The sequence below is a fragment of the Aspergillus chevalieri genome, chromosome 1 (assembly GCF_016861735.1).
Source record: "Aspergillus chevalieri M1 DNA, chromosome 1, nearly complete sequence".
Taxonomy (NCBI): Eukaryota; Fungi; Ascomycota; class Eurotiomycetes; order Eurotiales; family Aspergillaceae; genus Aspergillus; species Aspergillus chevalieri.
In genome coordinates, this window is record NC_057362.1 from 745,235 (window position 1) to 765,105 (window position 19,871).

Genomic DNA, 19,871 nt, shown 5'->3' on the forward strand with positions numbered 1-19,871 from the left:
TCTCAGGTATACTTGAGCACTCACTCAACAACCTGCCCACCGCGGTGAAATACTCAAGCTCTCTCGGTGTTTTATGTATCAGTTTCTCCGCACCGTACAAGCTTTTCTACCAAGGCCCAGTTGCTGTATGTATATGATTAGTATGGAGGTCAGCTCCTACCCAGCCTACCCGACCAGAGCTGTGTCCCAGGCCCGTCCCGACCACCCAACCAGGGCTTCTTGCTTTGTCTGTACTGTTGTTCGTACAGAGAAGTCTGTATATCATGTCAGCAAGCATGTTCAAGTTGACTGGGGTCATTTGCCTTTTCTTCCGGTCCAGCACGTGGTCTGTTAGCATGTATATGAGAAATCCCAGGCCCGACCCAGCCACCGATCAGGGCTCACTACCAAGAACGTCGATGAGCCTTGTCAGGTCTGTTCTGATCAGCCGGCTTGAAACAATGCACTGGCGATCCGCTGGCAAGAAATGACTGGAGGTGAACCTGGTACAATTCGAAAACACCAATCCAGTGGTGGTGAGGTGCTTTGAGCTTCCCTGGGTATTCTTTCTGTTGTACGAAGTGCCTGCTTCTCACTTGAAACCGAGGCATTTATTACAGCAGAATAGAATTTAAGAACAAAGTAGTTATTCATTGATTACTCGACCATAAATACAGTATCATAAGAGATCTATATACCGCAATGACCAACTTCCTGCAACAACTCACCCAGTACCCGAAGAACCTCACCATCATCCTTTTCCTTCCCTGCTACTTGCAATGCTTTCACGACGAGCGGGTATATCCACTCGAGATGCTTCTTTAGCTGATAGCCGTCATTTGGTTGCACCAGGGACGCTGCTACACTCCTAACAACAGGAGGTTCTGGAATGGCGCTGGGCTCGCTTCGTAGCTCGACCATGCCTCGAAGTAAGTGCAGCAAAACCTTGCGCGCGGGTGTTGGCTGTGGCATGAGACCGCGAAGAGGTTGGTCTGCGATATACGCGCGCAGGGACACGGCGCTTCGGAGGATAAGGTATGGTGAGATGGATCGAGCGAGGAGGGTGTGTGGCTCTTGGTGGCCATCATCATCTCCTGGGACGGCTGCGAGCTCGAACATTGCGTCGACCAGAACGTATGCCATTCTGAACCGCGTAGTTGGGGGAGGTTCAAAGGTCCTTCCCGGGCGGACATTGTATATCCCCTTGAGAGGATCGTTCATCAAGGTTGTGATATCGGGGAGATCAAATCGCTTCGGGGCGTATATGAAGGAAGAGTGGAACAATGCAAATGCAAAATCCCGCCGAATATTGTCTTTGATCACTGCCGCTCCAAGAGACGGAATGATCAAGCTCTTCAGTCTGTTGAAGGCGGTAATATCAAAAAATTCATCCGCGAGCATGTCTGTCATGGAGAGTTCTTTAGTGCGATACCCCTTGGCAGAGACTATGCCGCGCAAAATATCCACCACGCATTCCCAGAACCGAGAGATTTCTCCTTCAATTGATTTCTCGTATTGTTTTTCCACATAGGGAATTGCAACCTGGAGTATGTCCAGAGATGTTGTGGTCGCCTTCTGCCACAATCTTGGCTCTCGATCCTTGCCTTGCCACTCGTATTTCCGGGTAATGGGATTGGAGAGATGTTTCAATGCAGTAGCCAGTGATCCATCCGTAAATACATCCTCCTTAATCCCAAAATCAGCAATATACCAGCGAAGGAGGTCGACTGCACTTTTTGAGAATGCGACAAACGTCGGTCTTCTCGAGTCGCTTCCAGGTGTCCATTTCGATAAAGCAGAGTCGGCGTAATCCGCAAGACAAAGCAGAATTTCAGGCTGAGAATCCTTTTTATCGAGACAAATGGCCTTGGTGGAAGCAATTATCAATGACTGCAAGGTCGAAGAGCGGTCTATATCGGGGGAATATCGGGGAGAGACAGAATTCCATGCAAGCAGTTTCATATGTCCAAGGATGCCCGCTATGCGTTCTCGAGTCAGATTGTCTTTATGAAGACGGTATACTTGTTCGAAGGACTGTAGATACGCCAAGGCAGAGTCCTGGTTGGGGCAATCGAGATCCAGCAAGTCCTCTTTACTGGCGGGATGGCCACTATCCCAAAGTGACCATGTAGACTCCAGCGCTTGTTTGCTGAAGCCAGTTGGGCTTTCTACCCTAAGGAGGATATTTGACAAGCTGGAGAATACGGCTTCACTGAATTCTAAAAGACCCAGGCCAATCAATGTCTGGAAATAGTTTAGAAGGCGTTCCCAGGAACGGTCGAACTCTTCGTCCTGAACAATCGAATCGAAGAAAGTTGTGATCAGTTCAGCAGATCCTTTGATCATCACGACTGTCGTGTCTATCCAAGGCTTGAGCTCGAGTGAATTTGCCCCGCTCCGTTCTCTCACGACTCTCGTAAGTTCAGCCTCGACGTTCTCAACCATTTGAAAGAGAACTCTGTTGAGGCACAACCGCCACGCCTTGGCCGATAATTGTTGGCCATAGGCATCGAAGATCCTTAGCAGTGTGTGTACTGCGCAGTTTCTGATTTCGGTTCGGCTATCGGTTGCAAGGTCAACGATTCTCAGTAAGAGTAATAACCAAAGAGAATTACGGGATACAGAGACATCATTGTCCTTGGCTAGCGCTGCAAGGTCTTCTTCTCCAACTGATGCATCAACATGAGATTCAATGGTGAATCGTTCTATTTGACCCTGGAGAAAGTCCGAAACATTCCAGAAAGACGAGGTCGTTGTCAGCGAGATGTTGAAATCTTGTTGCTGTGAGGCAAATCCTGAAAGAGAATCCACAAGATCCAAACGGCAAGGCGCTGGAAGCAGAGATAAGAAATCAGAGGCTACCAGCTGAAGAGATTTGTAAGCTGCGCGGATAAGGCGAGGTGAATCAGCTAACAACGATGCTTTGCCTGAATTTGCCGTGCCTGTCTCTGATGTCTCCTCGGCCATTACCTCCCCAAAAACGCTGGAAATGAGATCGAAGACAAGGGTCCAACCATCGGCAAAAGTTTCTGCATACTGTTCCAAGATGTTTTTCAGAATTTCCAGGCTTTGCTCGTGGATCTCAATAACGACAGCAGGATAGGAACCTGGCAGCTTCGAATTATAGAGGGAATTTATTTGCTTTTTCAAGGTTTCTAGGTTTCTCAGCTGCCGTGTGTTTCGCAAAGAGTCGTCGTCAACATCATTCTGTTTCATTGTCTGAAAGACGAGGTTATTGAGTACTTCGCTGGCTTTTAACCGAAGAGCTTGGCTGACTTCGCCATGCGATGCACCTGATATGAGACTATCCGTAAGGCTCTGCCAGGAACGAAGATCGTTCTCATCCAGAGATGACAGCCGCTCCAGATTCGCTTTAGCTATCTGGTCTGCTTTCTCCAAGACAAATTTCAGCTGTTCATCCTGCGCCTTGGATTTGCCAACTGTGAGCGATACGCGACGGGTACTCTTGCGCATATGCCCTGAGCATCGAAGAGACTGCGCAGAGCGAGGAGCGCCTGATACATTCCCCGATGGATCTTCTTGCGACGCTTCCTCAGTAAACCGTGAAAGACTCAAAAGGGCAACTAAAATGTCTTGAAAAGAGTCAGTGGGATAACCATTAGTGCTTTCAAACATCTTATTAGATGCTGTCTGCACCGCAATGATCTCTGCGCCAAGGTTCGCTTTGGGCACGTCGATGCCGGAGCTGGTTGCCGCATCCCCAGGGCTATTAACTGCGGCGCTTGACTTTATTGTAGAAACAGACGATATCCCAATCAACAAATCTGTATCCTGGAGGGTCTCAAGGATAATAGACCAGGCTGGCTGGTCCAGAATTGGCCCTAAAGCAATACCCAGATTCAGCAAAGCACGCAGACATAGAAGGTTTCTCGTGCTTAATAGCACAGAATGGCTGTCTGAAGTGGCACTTGGCGAATCGGCAGGTAATGGGGAGCCGATATCTGCGCCCTTACGCCTTTTCTCAGACGCATAGTCATTCTGGGAATCAAAAACAGGTGCTGTGGAGGTCCCTGTTTTAGCACCACCGGTCTCAGGCGGCATAGCAGCCTTGCCCAAAGTTGTCAAGAAAGCGTCACGAGGAACAGAAAGTCTCAGAAGGCCCGCAACATGGGCCAGCTTCTGGAATGACCGCACTAGGCTATGGTAGAATTCATCATCCAGAGCTGCATACAAGAACGTCGAACATGTGGCAAGAACAGCAGGCCAACAGTTCTCGATAATTCCGGCACACATTTTGATTGCTGAAATTTGCGGATGGGATTCCAATTCCAAAAGGTTGACTGGTACAGGCGACTTTTTCGACTTTGAATTCTGGGTGATTTTCCAGGAATGTGTCCTTTGAAAATCTGAAGATAACGCAACAGGTGAGCTCGGTTCTTGATCAGGGGTTGCGATCCGATTTTTCCGTTTATGTTTAAACTCAGGAACAGTCAAAGGCAGTATGAACTTTGCGAGACCTTCGGCAAATACAGCGATGCAGTTGAGTATAAGACTGTAAATATAGGTATCTGGGGGAAGAGGCGCATCAGTCTTATCGAGCATGTCCATGTAAGGTGAGCGAACCACACTCCATTGGCTGCTGACGCCTGGTACATTTGTATCAGTTGGAACGGAGGTGCCAATGACACCAGCCACCCCACCAGCTTCTAAAGTGATTTGTTCCTCGGTGATGGACCTCGAATGTTCTGCGCGCGTAGGTACGGTAGATTGGCTGCCGACTCCAATTAAAGATGGTCTCTCGGAGGCCACGCGAACAAGTGAAGCCATATGGTCTCTAAGAACGTTCTTTCTCCCTTCTTCTCCATCGTATAATGAATACATCAGTCGAACTAAACCTGGTTCAGCGTACAAGGATCGGAAAAGTTCCATGCAAATCACACGCTTCCAGGGCGCTGTTCCATCCGGTTCGAGTAAGTGCGTCAACAGACCAAGTGCCATCTCACACTCCGCTGTAAGAAGCGACATATGGCGTTTCAAGCATATAAGTAGTATCCGGGAAACCCGGACTGTTTGAGCAAAGTTGTGCCTTTCAGACAAGTATCTGACGGTCAGTGGCATAAGCCGAGCTCGAAGCACCTGCGTAAGCTCTGCATGTCCGACAAACAGATTGCCGTTATTGACCAGGATACTTTCAATGAGTTCCAAAGTGAATGTTGGGGAGAGTGATTTCATGCGCAGGAACTGCAGTGGTTCGCCATCTACGAGACGGCAGAGATCATCCAAAACCTTGATACTATATTAGCTTAAAGTGATTGGAAATTGGATATTCAGCTCACCCGTAATGCATCATAAGCAAAGTGGCTAATGGTTACTGGATGGTCGTCGACAGTAACGATTTCAGTTGGTTTGGACAAGTCAAGTATTTCTTGAAAGTCAGCAAACAGCACCGATTTTGGGGGGGGCAGCAAATGAGCTTTGGCTACTAACTGTCATCAATGGCAATCCTCTCAAATGCCGACGTCACGAGTTGCTGTAGTGTAGCTGCTGCAGTGCTGGACACAGCAAGAGTTTTGCTTGCTTGCAACATCGCACATATTTCCAATGTGCTCACAAGCAGCTCTCCACTAAGCTCATTGGAATAGTGCTGTAACAAAGAAGGCAATGTTTGCAGTACTTTGAGTTGGATGTCCAGACCTTGATAGGGTTAGCATCTCAGCGAGTAATGTGGACCTCCTCGGCAACATACTCAAATTAGTAGTTTCCCTTAACCCATTCAGAACATCCCTCAGCCGTTCAGGTGGTAATGAGCGTGAAGCCACCAGTCTCTGTAGGCACACGACTCCAATACCAGCAAGCTTGGCATGGCGACTATGGCAAGTTATGATAAACGGGTCGACGAATTTCGGCCTCCGTATCAGGTCTCTTGGTTATTTAGTAACGGGACATCGTAAACAGTGATTGGGATTTAAGCACACCAGCTGTTGTCTGAGCCTCCGAAGTAGAAGGCAATGCCTTCAATTCATTGAGAGACGTCTCAGCAGCCTGCACGAGGTTAGCCTATAGATATTCGAAGAAGGAACGGCAGCAGACATTTCGCAGGTCAGCGTTCTTTCGTTTTGACTCTTGAATGAGATGCAAGAGCTCTGTCTGCAGGAATTGAGAGGACATTTCAGATCGATTGCTGTATCAAAACATGGCCGACTCGGACTATGGGTATTGAAACCAAATATACTCCGTCCGGAGTTCTCCCGTCGGAGACGATTGGTGAATTAGAACAACGATAGCTTAACCACGTTAATTCTCACACCCTGTAATAGCGCTGAAGTATCAAAGCTTTCCAGCTTGTAAGCGGTTTCCAGGCAAAAAGTCGCCAAAAACCTACTTTTAGTCCAGAGGGTTGGTCGATCAACAAAAGTGTCAGGCGTGGCATCTCCAGGAAACGCCAAGGCGGAGATGTTAATCACGTGATCGTTATCATCACGTGGCGACTCGGCGGAGGACCGTTCTGCAGTAGGTAAGTGGGATACAGTGCGTCAGTGCCCCTCTTCCACTTAACTGCATCCACGGCTCTTTTTTTTTTTTTGGCTTTCACCAATACTTTGCCGGCTACAGCTGCAGTTGATTGCCTAGTGCTGTCGAGACATATTTTGCGCTCACAATGTCGGCGAAAGTTCCCAGGAATTTTAGACTCCTCGAAGAGTTGGAGAAGGGTGAGAAGGGTCTGGGAGCAGGTTAGCATGTGCAACTGGCGATCACTATCGAATTACGCATCATTCCGCTGATACGAACCTTTCGGATATACAGAGGCATGTTCCTATGGTCTCGCGGATGGAGAAGATATGATGATGAGCAACTGGAATGGAACAATCCTTGGACCTCCTCACGTTAGTCTGCCGGCTATGGTTATCCTCGTCGATTTCCTCATATCGCTAACCTGGACTGGTAGAGCGTCCATGAGAACCGGATATACAGTGTCAACATCCACTGCGGCGCCGATTACCCTGACAACCCTCCTTCGATTCAATTCATCTCCCGTGTCAACATTCCATGCGTTGACCAACGAAGTGGAAAGGTAATAAACACTATGCAGTTGTGATTCTAGGTGGAATATAGCTAATGCATAATTCAGGTTGATCCTACCAAGTTGCCCTGCCTTGCTCAATGGAAGCGTGACTTCACCATGGAAACTGTACTGCTCGAACTCAGAAGGTAATCGGGGTCCTGTTCAATTTAACTTGCGAAACTTAGCGATACTAATATTCTTGTCAGATACATGGCTCTGCCGCAGCACAGAAAACTGCCTCAGCCGGCTGAAGGCTCCAATTTCTAAGTCCCTTCTTTCCATGCATAGTTTAGAAAATCACGAATGCGGAGTATTGCGGTTGGTTTTTGCTATTTGTTTCTTTCTCTGTTAACATTGCTAGAGCGTATATAGTCTATGCATACCGGCAGGCATCGGCGTGGTTTCTTCTTCATTAGTGCATGACGTATTTCGCAACCTTTTCTTCATATACCGCGATGGCCCAATTGGTGCTCCTCAGTAGTACCGGGAACTGCCAGTATACCAGTGAACACCAGTGGACAGAGCTTTATGAACTAAGTGTAGAGTCACGTGACATATCTGGGGTAATATCGCTCCGAACGGAGACCCAGTCCACCTTCTCAGAGCACGCTGTGCAAAATGCGCAAAATCACTGCTCCAAAGCTCTCCGGGGTTCATCGATTTGCCTGTAAGTTGATCGCTTTTTGTTGATTCCCAAATGGCCATTGTCGTAACAAATCATCCCTTCATCAGGTCTGGCTCTTTACCGGGCACTTCTCCGACAATGCGCAAAACTACCGAGTACTGCACCAACCCTCAGCGAGGTCAAGCCAACGATACAACAGAAATTTCATAGATATAGGAACCTCCAAAGCCCGTCGCAAACTCTGGACGCTCTGAATTTTGGATACGAGGTACCAATCTGCAGCCCGGGCCCAGGTTTACAAATTGTTGCTAAATTCTACGCTGTACGAGCAAGGCCCTGGATTTAATACACGTCGCGTCCCGAGGAAATCAGAATGTGATCCAACGCGTCTCGACACTCATTTCAGAGAGTCAGTCAGAAAGACAAATAAACAGTTCAATCCAACAAGCACTGTCCAAGGCGAAACCCGCAAAACCCAAATCTAAGAAGGAGCAGAAGAAGAAAATCATCCAGGCATTTGAGAAGCAGACCGCGCGACGACATCCAGATGCTATTCCAATCACTTTCCGTCCTCGGCCAGCTGTGAGCGGGAAACGTCGAATACCTGTTCTCGTCAATGCACGTGGTGTTCCCTTTTTGCGTATCAAGAAGCCGCAACCGATGAATCTGAGCGGAGCGATTAGAAGCAAGCTTGAGAATCGCTGGAGACGTATTGAACGGCGAGAAAGCCTGGAGGCGGCATTAGAGATTGCGAGAGGGGAAGATAGATGGGACCAATTGACGCATGGCCAAGAGCCAGCCACTTGGTCTCAGGTGATTACAGATGCTCTGACGGAAGTAAACGATAAAATTCGCGAATCCGATCTGCAGAACAAGAAACTCGCGAAGGATATGTGGAATGTGGTTCTTGCTGAACGCAAGTTGGCGGCGGAGGAAGAGAAGAGAGCATCAAATGCATGATCACGACAAAAGGCGATCGATTCGACTGTTGAAATGGCATACATCGCCTCCGACTTTATATGGTTTTTCGGTCAGGTTATTACCGAAAATATCGCTACTATAAAACGAGAGATTTGCCATCTGGGTTGGATTGTTCCGCACTGGTTATAGCATACCTGCAGAATCCAATAATCTCAAGTCTGATGTGTATCATCGGGTTCTTCAACCATGGTGCCTCCTCGTATCCGCTGGTTGTTGAGTTGAGATCCTCGACTTTCACCCCGTTCCGGATGAGGTCTACGATATATACCAAATACCAGATTTAGGCATATTGCGATGACCTGCGTGGACCGAAATCGAATGCCCAGTCGTCCTTTGTCATTGGAGTCATTATTTTCAAGCAACATCTATGGCATTGACCGGTGGAAGGTCTAGCCAACCTGATTGGGAAAGACATCATATAGACAACAATTTGAATAGTGGCTTCTTGCCAATCTTTCAATATATGCTTTTCATAACCAGACTATACACACAGTACCATTTTTATGAGGATATCTTCATCTTTTCTACAGCTGGCAGAGCATCCTCACCCTCTTCATCATAATCTCCCTTGCCAGCCAAGCCTCTCTCCCATAATTGCCTGCCCGTGAGCTTCTTCTCCTCCCGAGCTGCTGGTTTCCTGCCCTTCTTGTCCTCTGCCTCCTTCTCCTCGCGTTGCCTCTGCTCTTTCTCCGCCATCTCCTTCCTAAACTGCTCGTGCCATTCCAAAAACGACTGGATCGTAACAGCTGAGCCTTGGAACTTGCGGTTCTCCTCTTCTTCTGCCTTGGCAGCTTCCATCTCTTTTAGCGCCTGAGCAGCATTCGACCGCTCCGACATAAGAAGTTCCGCGCTCTCCTTCAATGCACTGACCAGAGTGAAAACCATCGCCATGCCCATGTTCTCTTCGACAGTTGGCGCCAGCGCTTCAAGGAGTCGGTCCCGGTCTTCTTGGACGTCCAGTCGGGGGTGTTTCGGCGCATTATGCGGAGCTGAGATCTCTAGCTCCGGGGCAACGTCGGGATAATCTGCTGGGTAGGAAATTTGCAGAAGCAAGACGGGTTGTTCTGCGTCTTCGATGGTATCATTTTCGGGTGTCTCCAGCGTTACGGATATCCGGTATGAGGTCTCAGAGAGGTCTGGATGTCAGATCGTAGAGATTAGTGACAGGATGGTAGCGGTGCCGGTTAGCAGTTCTTCTAACCTGTGATTTCTTCTGGAAAAATAGAGTCGAGCACCTCGCGCTCCTCGATTTGTTCCTCACGGCCCATTTTATGTTCGATTCTGCCGCCCAGCGGATTGGAGGGGTATTGTTGCAAATGGACTTTGAAGGGTGGAAAGAGAAACCAAGATAACAAATTATCCGGAGAATAATACACGGAATATTTTTCAGTAGATATGGGACAATCAATGCTCCCTTTGCTTCTTCAAAGTCGAAGTGCTACTGCTTCGATGCTGAGCGATGCAATATTCAGTCCCACATGCAAACCAAGCAAACAGGGAAAGAAACCCAAAATAATTTTCCGTCGAGTCGCAGCTCCAAGCTTTTTTCTAAAGATCCAAAAATATATATGCAATACCATATTTGAGAATTCCTTATCGATTTGATTCTCCTTTTTCAGAATACAGAGTACGTGACTAAATAATCTACGAGTCGAGAAACCATGGGGAAACCCAGACCTCACAAGAAGAAAGCATCCAAGTCAAAGTCCGCTCTCCGCGCCCGCAATTCCAAAATGAACGAGGACCCTACGAAACTCCTGGAGCAAGCGACACTCCTTCTCCAGACAGGCCAAGCAGATGAAGCGCTCTCGGTAGCTCAGCGGGCGCTCGAACTTGCGTCCAACTCCCCCCTCTCGGCCTTGAACACTGTCGCCGAAGTCTACATTGAACTCGGAGAAATCGATGTCGCGAGAGAACACTTTTTGCGCGCGGTGGAATTGGATCCAAATGGCACAATACCGGAATCGCAGGGTGGTGGTGCTGAGAAGTTCCTGTGGTTGTCGCAATTAAGTGAGCAGGGAGGTCAGGATAGTGTGAAGTGGTTTGAGAAAGGTGTCTCGTCCCTTAGGCATACTATCCAGCAACTGGAGGGGACTAATGACCCGGAAAACCTCGCTACTTTGGAAGAGAAGAAGAGAAAGATGGCAAACGCCTTGTGCGGTGTTGCTGAAATTTATATGACGGATCTTTCGTAAGTATCGCATTCCTCGAGCATCAGTTTGCGCAACTAAACTAACAGCAACTAGGTGGGAAGAGGATGCGGAGAGTCGCTGCGAAGCCCTCATCACGGAGGCGCTTCATGTCAACCCCAATGCGCCTGAAGTGTTGCAGACCTTGGCGTCCGTCCGAATCTCACAACTCCGGACAGATGAAGCCCGGTCAGCGCTTTCACGGAGTATGGAACTGTGGAAAGACTTGCCGCCAGAAGACCAAACGGTTCCAGAATTCGCGATCAGAATCAGTCTGTCGCGTCTATTAATGGAGGTTGGCATGGAGCTGGAGGCGCTTGAAGTGCTGGAGCGTTTGATCCTCGAAGACGACCAAAGTGTCGAGGCATGGTACCTTGGAGGATGGTGTTTGAATCTGCTGGCAGAAAAGCAACAGGCTCCTAAGGATGAAGAGCCCGAACAAGAGACGCCAGAATCGAATCGACTTGCTTCGCTGGTTGCTAGCCGGGAATGGCTCAAACAGAGCTTGACACTCTATGACATGGTCCAGTATGAGGACGAGAGGCTCAAGGAGCACGCTCTCGAACTTGTTGCAAACATGAACAAGGAACTTCCTGAAGATATCGACGACGAAGACGACAAAGAAGGCGAAGGCGAGGAAGGCGACTGGGTGGATGAAATTGAAGCCGAGTCGGACGAAGAGATGGCGGATTCCTAAAAGTTACTGTTATATGCCGGTTACTCCGTACATAGATTCATGTCTCACGAGATGCAAGTTTTGTCATGATACCAATAGAAAGTGTTACGATTCTACAAATGACTCGCCTTTTCCATTCTCTCTAGGAATAACTACCTTATACCTGAATGATTGCCACTTCCACTTTCGGCACTTAGTCGCTCGATACTCGGTCACCGGATAAACTGCGTCTCCGACCGCTTTTTTCCCCAGATACATAGTAATTTTCGCCCCGAAAACTTTCAGCGTGGCGATAAAGCTCAATGTGAGTGAAATCAAGCATTGTCGTCATTGAGGCTGCTGGAAAGCGCGTCCGATCTTTTGTCCTTTGCGTGGGATGGACCTGGCACCAGCGCCCAGCGGGGAGAGTTCGTCGTTGAAGGAACCGGTGATTGAGGTGCAAGCCGTCGATATGACTTCTACGGAAACTGAAGAGACAACGAACCCGGTGACGGCGGAGCAGGAAGAGGAACTGGCAAAGAAAGAGGATGAGGAAGATCAGAAGTTGCTGTCCGAATATGAAACGGATAGTGAGGCGGGAAGCGATGAATGGGAGACCCAATCTCTATATGAAGATGCGCTTCAGTTCGTCCGCGATGATCAGCTTCGGGATGGAGGTAATTCTTATGGGATCCTGTAAAACCCAAAGTGAATGTCTACTGATGTGCGAATTTTGTCAAATATAGTGCCTGGGGCTTGCACGTTAGATGAAGCCGTTGCTTATCGACAACGTCTGCATGATATTGGCAAGGCTGCCTTCGTGGAGGAGACAATTGTCCGGGAGATCGTCAGCGCAAAGAAACTATGCACTGCGTTCGGGATACTTCCTCCACCGTTTCTTGAAGGTGCCCCGGATGAGGCGTACCATCCTCTTCTGGCCATGGGGATATCGCGCGAATTCTCCCGGCGCCAGAAACTCCCGCAATACAACACCCTTGATGATGCGGTCAAATTGCTCAAGGATTCTAAAAATATCATCGTGTTAACAGGCGCAGGGGTAAGATTTTTTGGGGTCTCTTTTTTATTTATTTTTTTTGCTAAACTTGCATGCTGATTTCATACTTTTAGATCTCTACTAGTCTTGGTATACCTGATTTTCGATCCAAGGACACCGGTCTTTATGCTCAGCTAGAGCATCTAGGATTAAGTGATCCTCAGGAGGTCTTTGATATCCATGTCTTTCGGGAGGACCCTCGCATCTTCTTCTCGGTTGCGAAGGACATCCTACCTACCGAGAACAAGTTTTCTCCGACTCATGGGTTCATCCGCTTACTTCAGGATAAGAATAAACTTTTGACCAACTATACTCAGAACATTGACAACATCGAGGCCAATGCAGGTGTTTTTCCTGATAAAATCGTGCAATGTCACGGCTCGTTTGCTACGGCCACTTGTTTCAAGTGCCAACACAAGGTTCCAGGAGACACGATCATGGAAGACATCAAGAAAGGTGTCATTCCTGAATGTGTTGAATGCAAGAAGAGGCTCGATGGTGATCTGTTGAAACCGCAAGGGATGAAACGCAAGCGGAGCTCCAATGGCACTCAGAAAGACCGTAAAGATCAGGACAGTTCTGATGATGAGGACGATTACGAACTTCCGACTCCCGGGATCATGAAGGTCAGTCTGTTTTTGATATGGAGGCATTATCTATATGCTGATTTGTTTTTCAGCCTGATATCACATTTTTTGGAGAAGATCTTCCTGATGAGTTCGGTCGCCGTCTTGTTCATCATGACCGTGAACGAGCAGACCTGGTCATTGTCATTGGCACTTCGCTGAAAGTGGCTCCTGTGGCAGAAGTGCCCGGAGTGCTACCTCGCACTGTTCCTCAAATCTACATCTCTCGTACTGTAAGTTCCAAGTCCACCCTGGGTTAAGATAACTACCGATATTAATCAAATACCCTAGCCTGTTTCGCATACTGGCTTTGATATCGACTTATTAGGTGACTGCGACGTAGTAGTCTCCGAGCTCTGTCGTCGGGCAGGTTGGGATCTGAAGCACGAGATGATTCCCCCAGACGAGAAAGTTGAGGTGAAGCAGGTGGAAGGATACGAGTCACGACATGAGTTCAAGGTCGTCGGCGCATAAATGATCGGTGTTGTTTGGATTGGCGTAACTAGTTTTATATGGCTTGCTTCTCTTTGCGTCTTCTTATCTTATTTCTTGCAAGGATTCCCCGATGGTTTGGCTGGGTTCAGACTGGTTGTTTTCTTTTGTCGGGCTTTGGGTTAATGGAGGAGATTGGGGTTATTTGCATAGATACGCTTTTGAATTATCGTTTATATCAATGTACAGTTGATCATCGGTTCTTTTCACTTAAATCTCCTGCCAGGGGTATACTTGTAGGAACTGTCAGTGGCAGTTGCGCGTAGTACATATTCCCAAACCTCGCTTCTGGTTTTCTCCCGTCGGAAGAAAAAAATCATCTCCCAATTAAACAATTGAAATTTTTCGCCAAACCCCACGAAATGAATTAGACCGAATACAATAATTCCAGTCGAACCTGAAGATAATTATAAGACGTTTCGCGATGGAGTTTCTCATTCGCTTCGCCCAGGCGCACGAGACCTTTCGACAGCCGGAGATCGAAGCTCTGGCATCGCTGGCCGGATATGAAGTCAAATTTCTTTATTACGATAAATTTGTACGTTATGTCTTTTTGCGCTTTAATAGATCAGCTCTGTCACTCTCCGTCTGTTCTGTGGCTTCTGCCATATCGCATTGCCCCTCCTCACAGATTTCCTTCGCCCCTCCTCACGTGCCCAGATAGTACATCCCACTAACAACTACAAACAGTCACCCTATGCCGTTGTAAAACTACCAGATGAAGCAGCAGCGCGCGCTGTCATCTCCCGCAGCATCCTAGCAAAAGACATCTTCGTACTCTGGGGCCAGGCTACCAACTATGACGACCTACACGCCGACGTCCGTAGGCGGACGTCGCACCTCTGGGAAGACCTGAAGCATGTATCATTCCGCTTCACGGTCGATGCATTCGCGGGGAAACACACCGCTGAGGAAAAGCGCAATATAATCCAGAGCTTCGCGTATGTCGGCTTCGAGGGTCCTATCCGGATGAAGGACCCCGACGAGCAATTTTGGGTGTTTGAGGAGTATATCTCTGATGTTGAGGTGCCGCGTTTGTCGAGGAGTGCGGAACCGATGCCGGAATTGTTGCGTCCCAAGAGAATTTTCCTTGGACGGTGGCTGGCTCAGGGTAGTCGGGATATCATGGCGAAGTATGATCTGAAGAAACGGAAGTTTATCAGTACGACTTCTATGGATGCGGAACTGACTCTAATCACGGCGAATATGGCCCACGCTGCCCCTGGTAAACTATTCTACGATCCTTTCGTGGGGACGGGGAGCTTCTGCGTGGCGATGGCGCATTTCGGGGCGCTGAATATTGGCTCTGATATTGATGCGAGGAGTTTCAAGGGGAAAGATCCGGCGACGGTGGGAAACAACAAACAAGTCCGTGATGTCAGAACAGGTCGCTCCATTGGACTGTTGTCAAACCTCGAGCAGTATGGGATTGCGAGCAAGTATGTGGATGCGTTTACGTCGGATCTGACCAACACGCCCATCCGTCTCGGGCAATTCCTCGATGGTATTGTCTGTGATCCTCCTTATGGTGTTCGTGAGGGACTACGGGTTTTGGGAACGCGTGATGGCCGTGGTACAGAAGAGGTTCTCATCGATGGAGTTCCTGCTCATTAGTAGGTCACGAGCCCTCTCCCGGTTTCGCATTTGACCTAATGATGATAGTCTACCCGGTTACATTGCGCCAAAGAAACCATATGGATTCGAAGCAATGCAAAACGATATCCTCACTTTTGCCTCTCGAACGCTAGTCACAGGCGGGCGCCTATGCATGTGGATGCCCACATCCAACGACGAGGTGGAATTAGTGATCCCCATGCATCCGAACCTGGAAATTGTCAGTGTGTCTGTACAGCCATTCAACAACTGTATGTTTTCTCTTTCTCCTAAGAGTTGTAAACTATTTCGCTGACTTCGTCAGGGTCCCGTCGGCTTATTACGTACCGCCGTTTGCCAGAAGGACAAGTCTCAGATGTCTCGTTGGGACGACAAAAAGATGACGCCCAGGGTATGTATGCTGACGAATTGAATGAATTCAGAAGAAAAGTAAGTAAACCGCTTGGATCGTTGCAATCAACATCTAATCACTCCCAGTACTTTACCAAAAACGAAAAGAAGCTCGCCAAAGAGCAATAAAAGCCTCACAACAAAAGCATTCAGCAAAATTAGATACCAAGATAGAAAGTTCATAATTTCCCACCCCCTCTCCTCTTTCTCTCGTCACCCCCTATATCCCCCTCCAAATCCACCCCCTCCACATCCCTAACACGCTGAACTTCCCTCGCCAGCTCTTCTCGAATCTCACCGGCCAATTTCTCCCCTTCTTCCTCGTCCAGCTCGTCCCTTTGCCCGCGACCAAACATTACATAGCTCGTTTTCTTTGAGCTGGGCGGTTGATCCAGTGGCGGTCTGGGGACGATGTGGAAGTGGACGTGAGGGACTACTTGCGCGGCTCTGATGCCTGTATGAATAGCTTAGCTTTTTATCAAAGGATAGGATAAATCTGAATGGATGAAACGTACCATTATTTTGAACCACATTCCAATGCGCCTCAGAATCCCCGAAAAGCGCCCTCATTACAGCCCGTGAGATTATAGGTATCCATTGTCCAAGCTACATCCTTTATCAGTAACTCTTCTCCGGAGTAAATTACAAGAAGTGCATACCTCCCTCCCAGCTGTAACTCCGACATCCCCTACTGTTCCATAGTGCTCCCTTGGAACCACCAAAACATGGCCCCTCGTCAACGGCATAATATCCAGAAACGCCAGAACAGATTTTGTCGAAAGAATCAAGTACGCATGCGATGACTCTGCCTCTAACTCCGGTTCTGACCCAGATCCTGACGCCGGTCCTGACTCTGGGCGTGTCTCTTCTGTTTCGGCACGGAGACGCGATAGTACGGAGTCCGGAGTTGTGATGGTGGCATTGTTGGAATTAGAGTTGAAAAGTGATGGTAAAATGTGAGGATATCTTGCTGCGATGTTGCAGAAGGGGCAGCGTGCTGAAGTCATGATTCGTAGATGTAGTATTACTCTGGATATATATACCAAGATCGTTTGTAATTGAAGTATATATTTCATGCCTATTCATCAGTTAACGATATACCTAGTCAGGAGAATCAATTACCCACGCCAAGATGGAAATCTAATGAATTTGAGATTTTTATTCAGATGGTTGTTGAGAAGAGAGTCGCTCATTACCGGCCAACTTCACTGAACCTCGGCATCTCCGGCGCAGCCCAGACGCATACAAACTGCGATCTTTGAATTTTCACTTTGGAACATCCTTATTTTCAATAACAATAGAATTAAACGCATATTTACAAAAGAGATTAAGTAAAATGAGTGTAGGGAACCGAAGTGCATCCCAAACAACACGTGAAAGTGGTGTATCCAGAAAGACCGAATGATGTCAGAACCATATTAAACTCCCTAAGACACATATTACTCGATCGGATCCTCTTCATCCATCTGCCCCTTCTATCAATCTACCGCGCTCTTCCAGACTTATGAAAAAGAACGGATGTTGTAATCGGAGTCTCATTGAGTCCCTTTCTTCGGTATCGTGATACCGGCAGTCAGAGCAAAAAACTGCACATGGTTGGTCGATTGTTGCGGGAAGCTGGGTCATTATCATATGAGGCGCATGAAAACAAGAAACGGAAAATCAAAAGTAGCCTGCTTGAAGAACCAAAAAAGAATTGCAAATATATTTCCGACTCTTGTAGCATCCGACGCCTGTAATCACGAAAGAGGTAAGAACGAAAGGTATCCGAACAAACAAGAACACCGACACTTGCCAAAAATCAATAAGTGAAGAATAACATGAACAGAAGTCAAGAGCGCCGGACCCCCATCGAAACAAGTAATGCAAGCATAACGCAAAGTGAAACACAAGAAAGCCCATCATAAACATATGCAAGAGGTGTTTATACCATCAGAGAAAATGCCACATAAAACGAGCTCGATCTCCCGTGGTCATTCAAACCCGGAAGACATGCGGCATTTCGTTATCGTAATCTGTCTCGTAGCTAGGAACTGTTCTTAAAGAGAGCTGTACGACTGTGCGAGCGAGCTTTTGATGTAGTAGTGGTGATATTTTTTGGCCCACTGTCTCGTAATGATGGAGGCTACATAAGTGTTAGATAGGGTCGACATAATGTTCATACGGTGTTCTTGACACTTACCCTTGAGGAATTTCTTGCTAGCGTATTTCTTGAAGAAGGCTTCGTGGCACACTGGACGATGAAGATAGTCGACCATCAAGCGGAAGACAGGGTCAATTTCGTCCTCAGTGTATCCGGCATAGTGGGCGAGGGTAGCATCCTAAGACCAGTTAGCATATTTACGCGTCTAAGTGAAGAGAAGAGCATACCCAAGGTCCTTGATCCAGGATGACGCGGGCAAGGTACATGGCTGCTGCGGCCACATGACTCTGCTGGTAGACCAGGAACCGGTGGTCCAAAAGACTGATTTCTATGAGGTACTTCGCCAGAGTGCGCGTCTGGATATCGTAGTTGTCGGCCTTGGAGATACGACGAAGGAAGTTCATGGGGTTGGGGTAGCTCATGTTGTACTCGAGGGTGGCCAGGATGTGACGCTCAGCATCGAGAATTTCCTTGTCCGAGAAAGTTTCATCGGCAACGTGGCTGAAGTTGGCGACGTGAGGCGAGAGGATCTCTTCGTACTTCGAGGCGATGAACATGGCAGTGACTCCAACCAGTTGAAGGCGGTCCAGCGCAACGACTTCGGCAGATAGGAAACGGTCAATGATGTTGACAGCCAAGAAGAGAGTCTCGGGAAGCAAGCGGAAACGAGTGTGAACTTCGATCAACCAGTCGACAAGGATGCCACGCATCTTCCATTCTAGATCGGGTTGGTGCTCGATGTACTCGGGGTTGGGTTGCGTTTCAATTTCAAGGTCCCTCAGATAGTCGAAAATCTCTACCACGTATTCAGCCACCATCAGGGGGTCGTCCAAGTCCTCAGTGTCCAGGTCGACAACAGCATCCTCAAAAGCCTGTTTAGCGTTGTCCGCGACAGGCACCTCAAGTTCTTCCTTGACCGTGGAGACCTTCTCCACAGGCGGCTGCTTCTCAGCAGCCTTCTTCTCAACCTCAACCTTCTTGCGCGGCGGTTCCTCAGCCTGCAGCGTCTTTTCTTGTACTGACTTCTGGCTGGAGGTCCGCTTCACCTGTGCCGATCCCACGCGCTTCGTTTCGCTCGAGGGTTTCTTTGCGGTCGCAGTGGCAGTGGTGCCAGTGCGAGACGTGTTGGTGCGACTGAGCTTCTGAACACCACCGGTCTGCGATGTCGCCTTCGATGTCAGGCCAATCTTGCTTGTAGCCGGCTTCTTGCCTTCCTTGGTCTCGGTGTTCTCAGACTTGGTGACGTTGCTAACGTCCCCAAGGGCGGCACGCCGTCGGGGAGCTCCATTGTTCGCGGTGCTCGTAGCCACCTTCTTTGTCTGCAGGGGTTTCTTCGCGGGAACATTGGCGGCCTGACCCTCGGTGGACAGAGCAGCAGCCTTGGCTCGGGTCACGCGCGTCGACGGGCCGTTCTCGTCGTTTTCGTTCATCGCGCCTCGTGTGCGAAGGCTTCGGACTTGCTTCAGCGATTGTTAGCGTGAATTCGAATACAAGCCAAGTGAGGACACATCAATCTTGACAAAAGGTCAACCCGCAGATGTAGTCCAGACGCGTGTATGTATAAAGCACTCAGGGGAGAGGGAAAAGGGCTTACAGGAGGCATGGTCCTGAAGAAGGGAAGGAGTGTGCAGAAAGAGGAATGGACGCTAGAATATAATTGCTGGTTGTCCTGTGGTTACCGTCTTGTCAGCATTCCAACAAAGACTATCCCGGTGGAGTTTAAATACCTATCTGTAGGTACGCACCACGCGTGGATATGTAACCTATCACAAGCGACCTTGAAAATGGAAGCAAGGTTCTTTTCGATGAATTCTTTGGCGGTAGATTAGCAGAGAATCGGTCGTGAACTGTTTCGATGCTAGATTCTATAGGATAAAGGCGCTTAAATGACCCTGTTCACGTAGCTTCCACGGCGCGCGTCACGGTGCCCAACAGGGGGTTCGATCGTAGAAATTGTGGGATAAACTGCAAAATAAGAAGATCAAGAGCAAGTTATGCAAGTAATTCAATGCTCTCTGTCGTGTTTCCTGGTCGTAATGGGATGGGAGCGTTGGAATTCCCAAGGGTTGCAGCCTTTGAGGGGTTGGGAGAGAGTCGAA

General features: G+C 48.4%; 9 protein-coding genes across 9 annotated transcripts; 5 read left to right on the plus strand and 4 right to left on the minus strand.

Annotated features, from left to right (window-relative positions):
* Positions 1–669: 669 nt before the first annotated feature.
* ACHE_10255A (putative endosomal peripheral membrane protein (Mon2)) lies at positions 670–6,108 on the minus strand (the record flags this gene model as incomplete). The annotated part of the gene is made up of 6 exons (XM_043277242.1): positions 670–5,226; positions 5,277–5,365; positions 5,428–5,634; positions 5,687–5,860; positions 5,916–5,982; positions 6,031–6,108. 6 exons carry the CDS (start codon positions 6,106–6,108, stop codon positions 670–672), a joined length of 5,172 nt encoding a protein of 1,723 aa, XP_043131375.1.
* Positions 6,109–6,598: 490 nt separating this feature from the next.
* Positions 6,599–7,270, plus strand: MMS2 (E2 ubiquitin-conjugating protein MMS2; the record flags this gene model as incomplete). The annotated part of the gene is made up of 5 exons (XM_043277253.1): positions 6,599–6,671; positions 6,745–6,824; positions 6,887–7,012; positions 7,070–7,149; positions 7,210–7,270. The coding sequence occupies 5 exons, from the start codon at positions 6,599–6,601 to the stop codon at positions 7,268–7,270; spliced, it is 420 nt and encodes a 139-aa protein (XP_043131376.1).
* A 351-nt stretch (positions 7,271–7,621) lies between these two features.
* ACHE_10257S (LYR motif-containing protein) lies at positions 7,622–8,588 on the plus strand (the record flags this gene model as incomplete). Its single annotated transcript, XM_043277264.1, has 3 exons — positions 7,622–7,670; positions 7,736–7,896; positions 7,962–8,588. 3 exons carry the CDS (start codon positions 7,622–7,624, stop codon positions 8,586–8,588), a joined length of 837 nt encoding a protein of 278 aa, XP_043131377.1.
* Positions 8,589–9,110: 522 nt separating this feature from the next.
* On the minus strand, positions 9,111–9,877 carry ACHE_10258A (RWD domain-containing protein; the record flags this gene model as incomplete). Its single annotated transcript, XM_043277275.1, has 2 exons — positions 9,111–9,745; positions 9,811–9,877. 2 exons carry the CDS (start codon positions 9,875–9,877, stop codon positions 9,111–9,113), a joined length of 702 nt encoding a protein of 233 aa, XP_043131378.1.
* Positions 9,878–10,270: 393 nt separating this feature from the next.
* ACHE_10259S (ACL4 family protein) lies at positions 10,271–11,495 on the plus strand (the record flags this gene model as incomplete). The annotated part of the gene is made up of 2 exons (XM_043277286.1): positions 10,271–10,800; positions 10,856–11,495. The coding sequence occupies 2 exons, from the start codon at positions 10,271–10,273 to the stop codon at positions 11,493–11,495; spliced, it is 1,170 nt and encodes a 389-aa protein (XP_043131379.1).
* A 355-nt stretch (positions 11,496–11,850) lies between these two features.
* On the plus strand, positions 11,851–13,607 carry SIR2 (putative histone deacetylase SIR2; the record flags this gene model as incomplete). The annotated part of the gene is made up of 5 exons (XM_043277298.1): positions 11,851–12,130; positions 12,200–12,510; positions 12,582–13,133; positions 13,187–13,366; positions 13,425–13,607. The coding sequence occupies 5 exons, from the start codon at positions 11,851–11,853 to the stop codon at positions 13,605–13,607; spliced, it is 1,506 nt and encodes a 501-aa protein (XP_043131380.1).
* Positions 13,608–14,049: 442 nt separating this feature from the next.
* On the plus strand, positions 14,050–15,758 carry ACHE_10261S (tRNA (guanine-N2-)-methyltransferase; the record flags this gene model as incomplete). The annotated part of the gene is made up of 5 exons (XM_043277309.1): positions 14,050–14,163; positions 14,316–15,238; positions 15,288–15,490; positions 15,544–15,668; positions 15,717–15,758. The coding sequence occupies 5 exons, from the start codon at positions 14,050–14,052 to the stop codon at positions 15,756–15,758; spliced, it is 1,407 nt and encodes a 468-aa protein (XP_043131381.1).
* A 50-nt stretch (positions 15,759–15,808) lies between these two features.
* Positions 15,809–16,822, minus strand: ACHE_10262A (HIT family protein; the record flags this gene model as incomplete). Its single annotated transcript, XM_043277320.1, has 4 exons — positions 15,809–16,083; positions 16,145–16,235; positions 16,289–16,707; positions 16,756–16,822. 4 exons carry the CDS (start codon positions 16,820–16,822, stop codon positions 15,809–15,811), a joined length of 852 nt encoding a protein of 283 aa, XP_043131382.1.
* Positions 16,823–17,668: 846 nt separating this feature from the next.
* CLB2 (B-type cyclin nimE) lies at positions 17,669–19,375 on the minus strand (the record flags this gene model as incomplete). Its single annotated transcript, XM_043277331.1, has 4 exons — positions 17,669–17,754; positions 17,812–17,950; positions 18,000–19,232; positions 19,367–19,375. 4 exons carry the CDS (start codon positions 19,373–19,375, stop codon positions 17,669–17,671), a joined length of 1,467 nt encoding a protein of 488 aa, XP_043131383.1.
* Between the last annotated feature and the right edge of the window lie 496 nt (positions 19,376–19,871).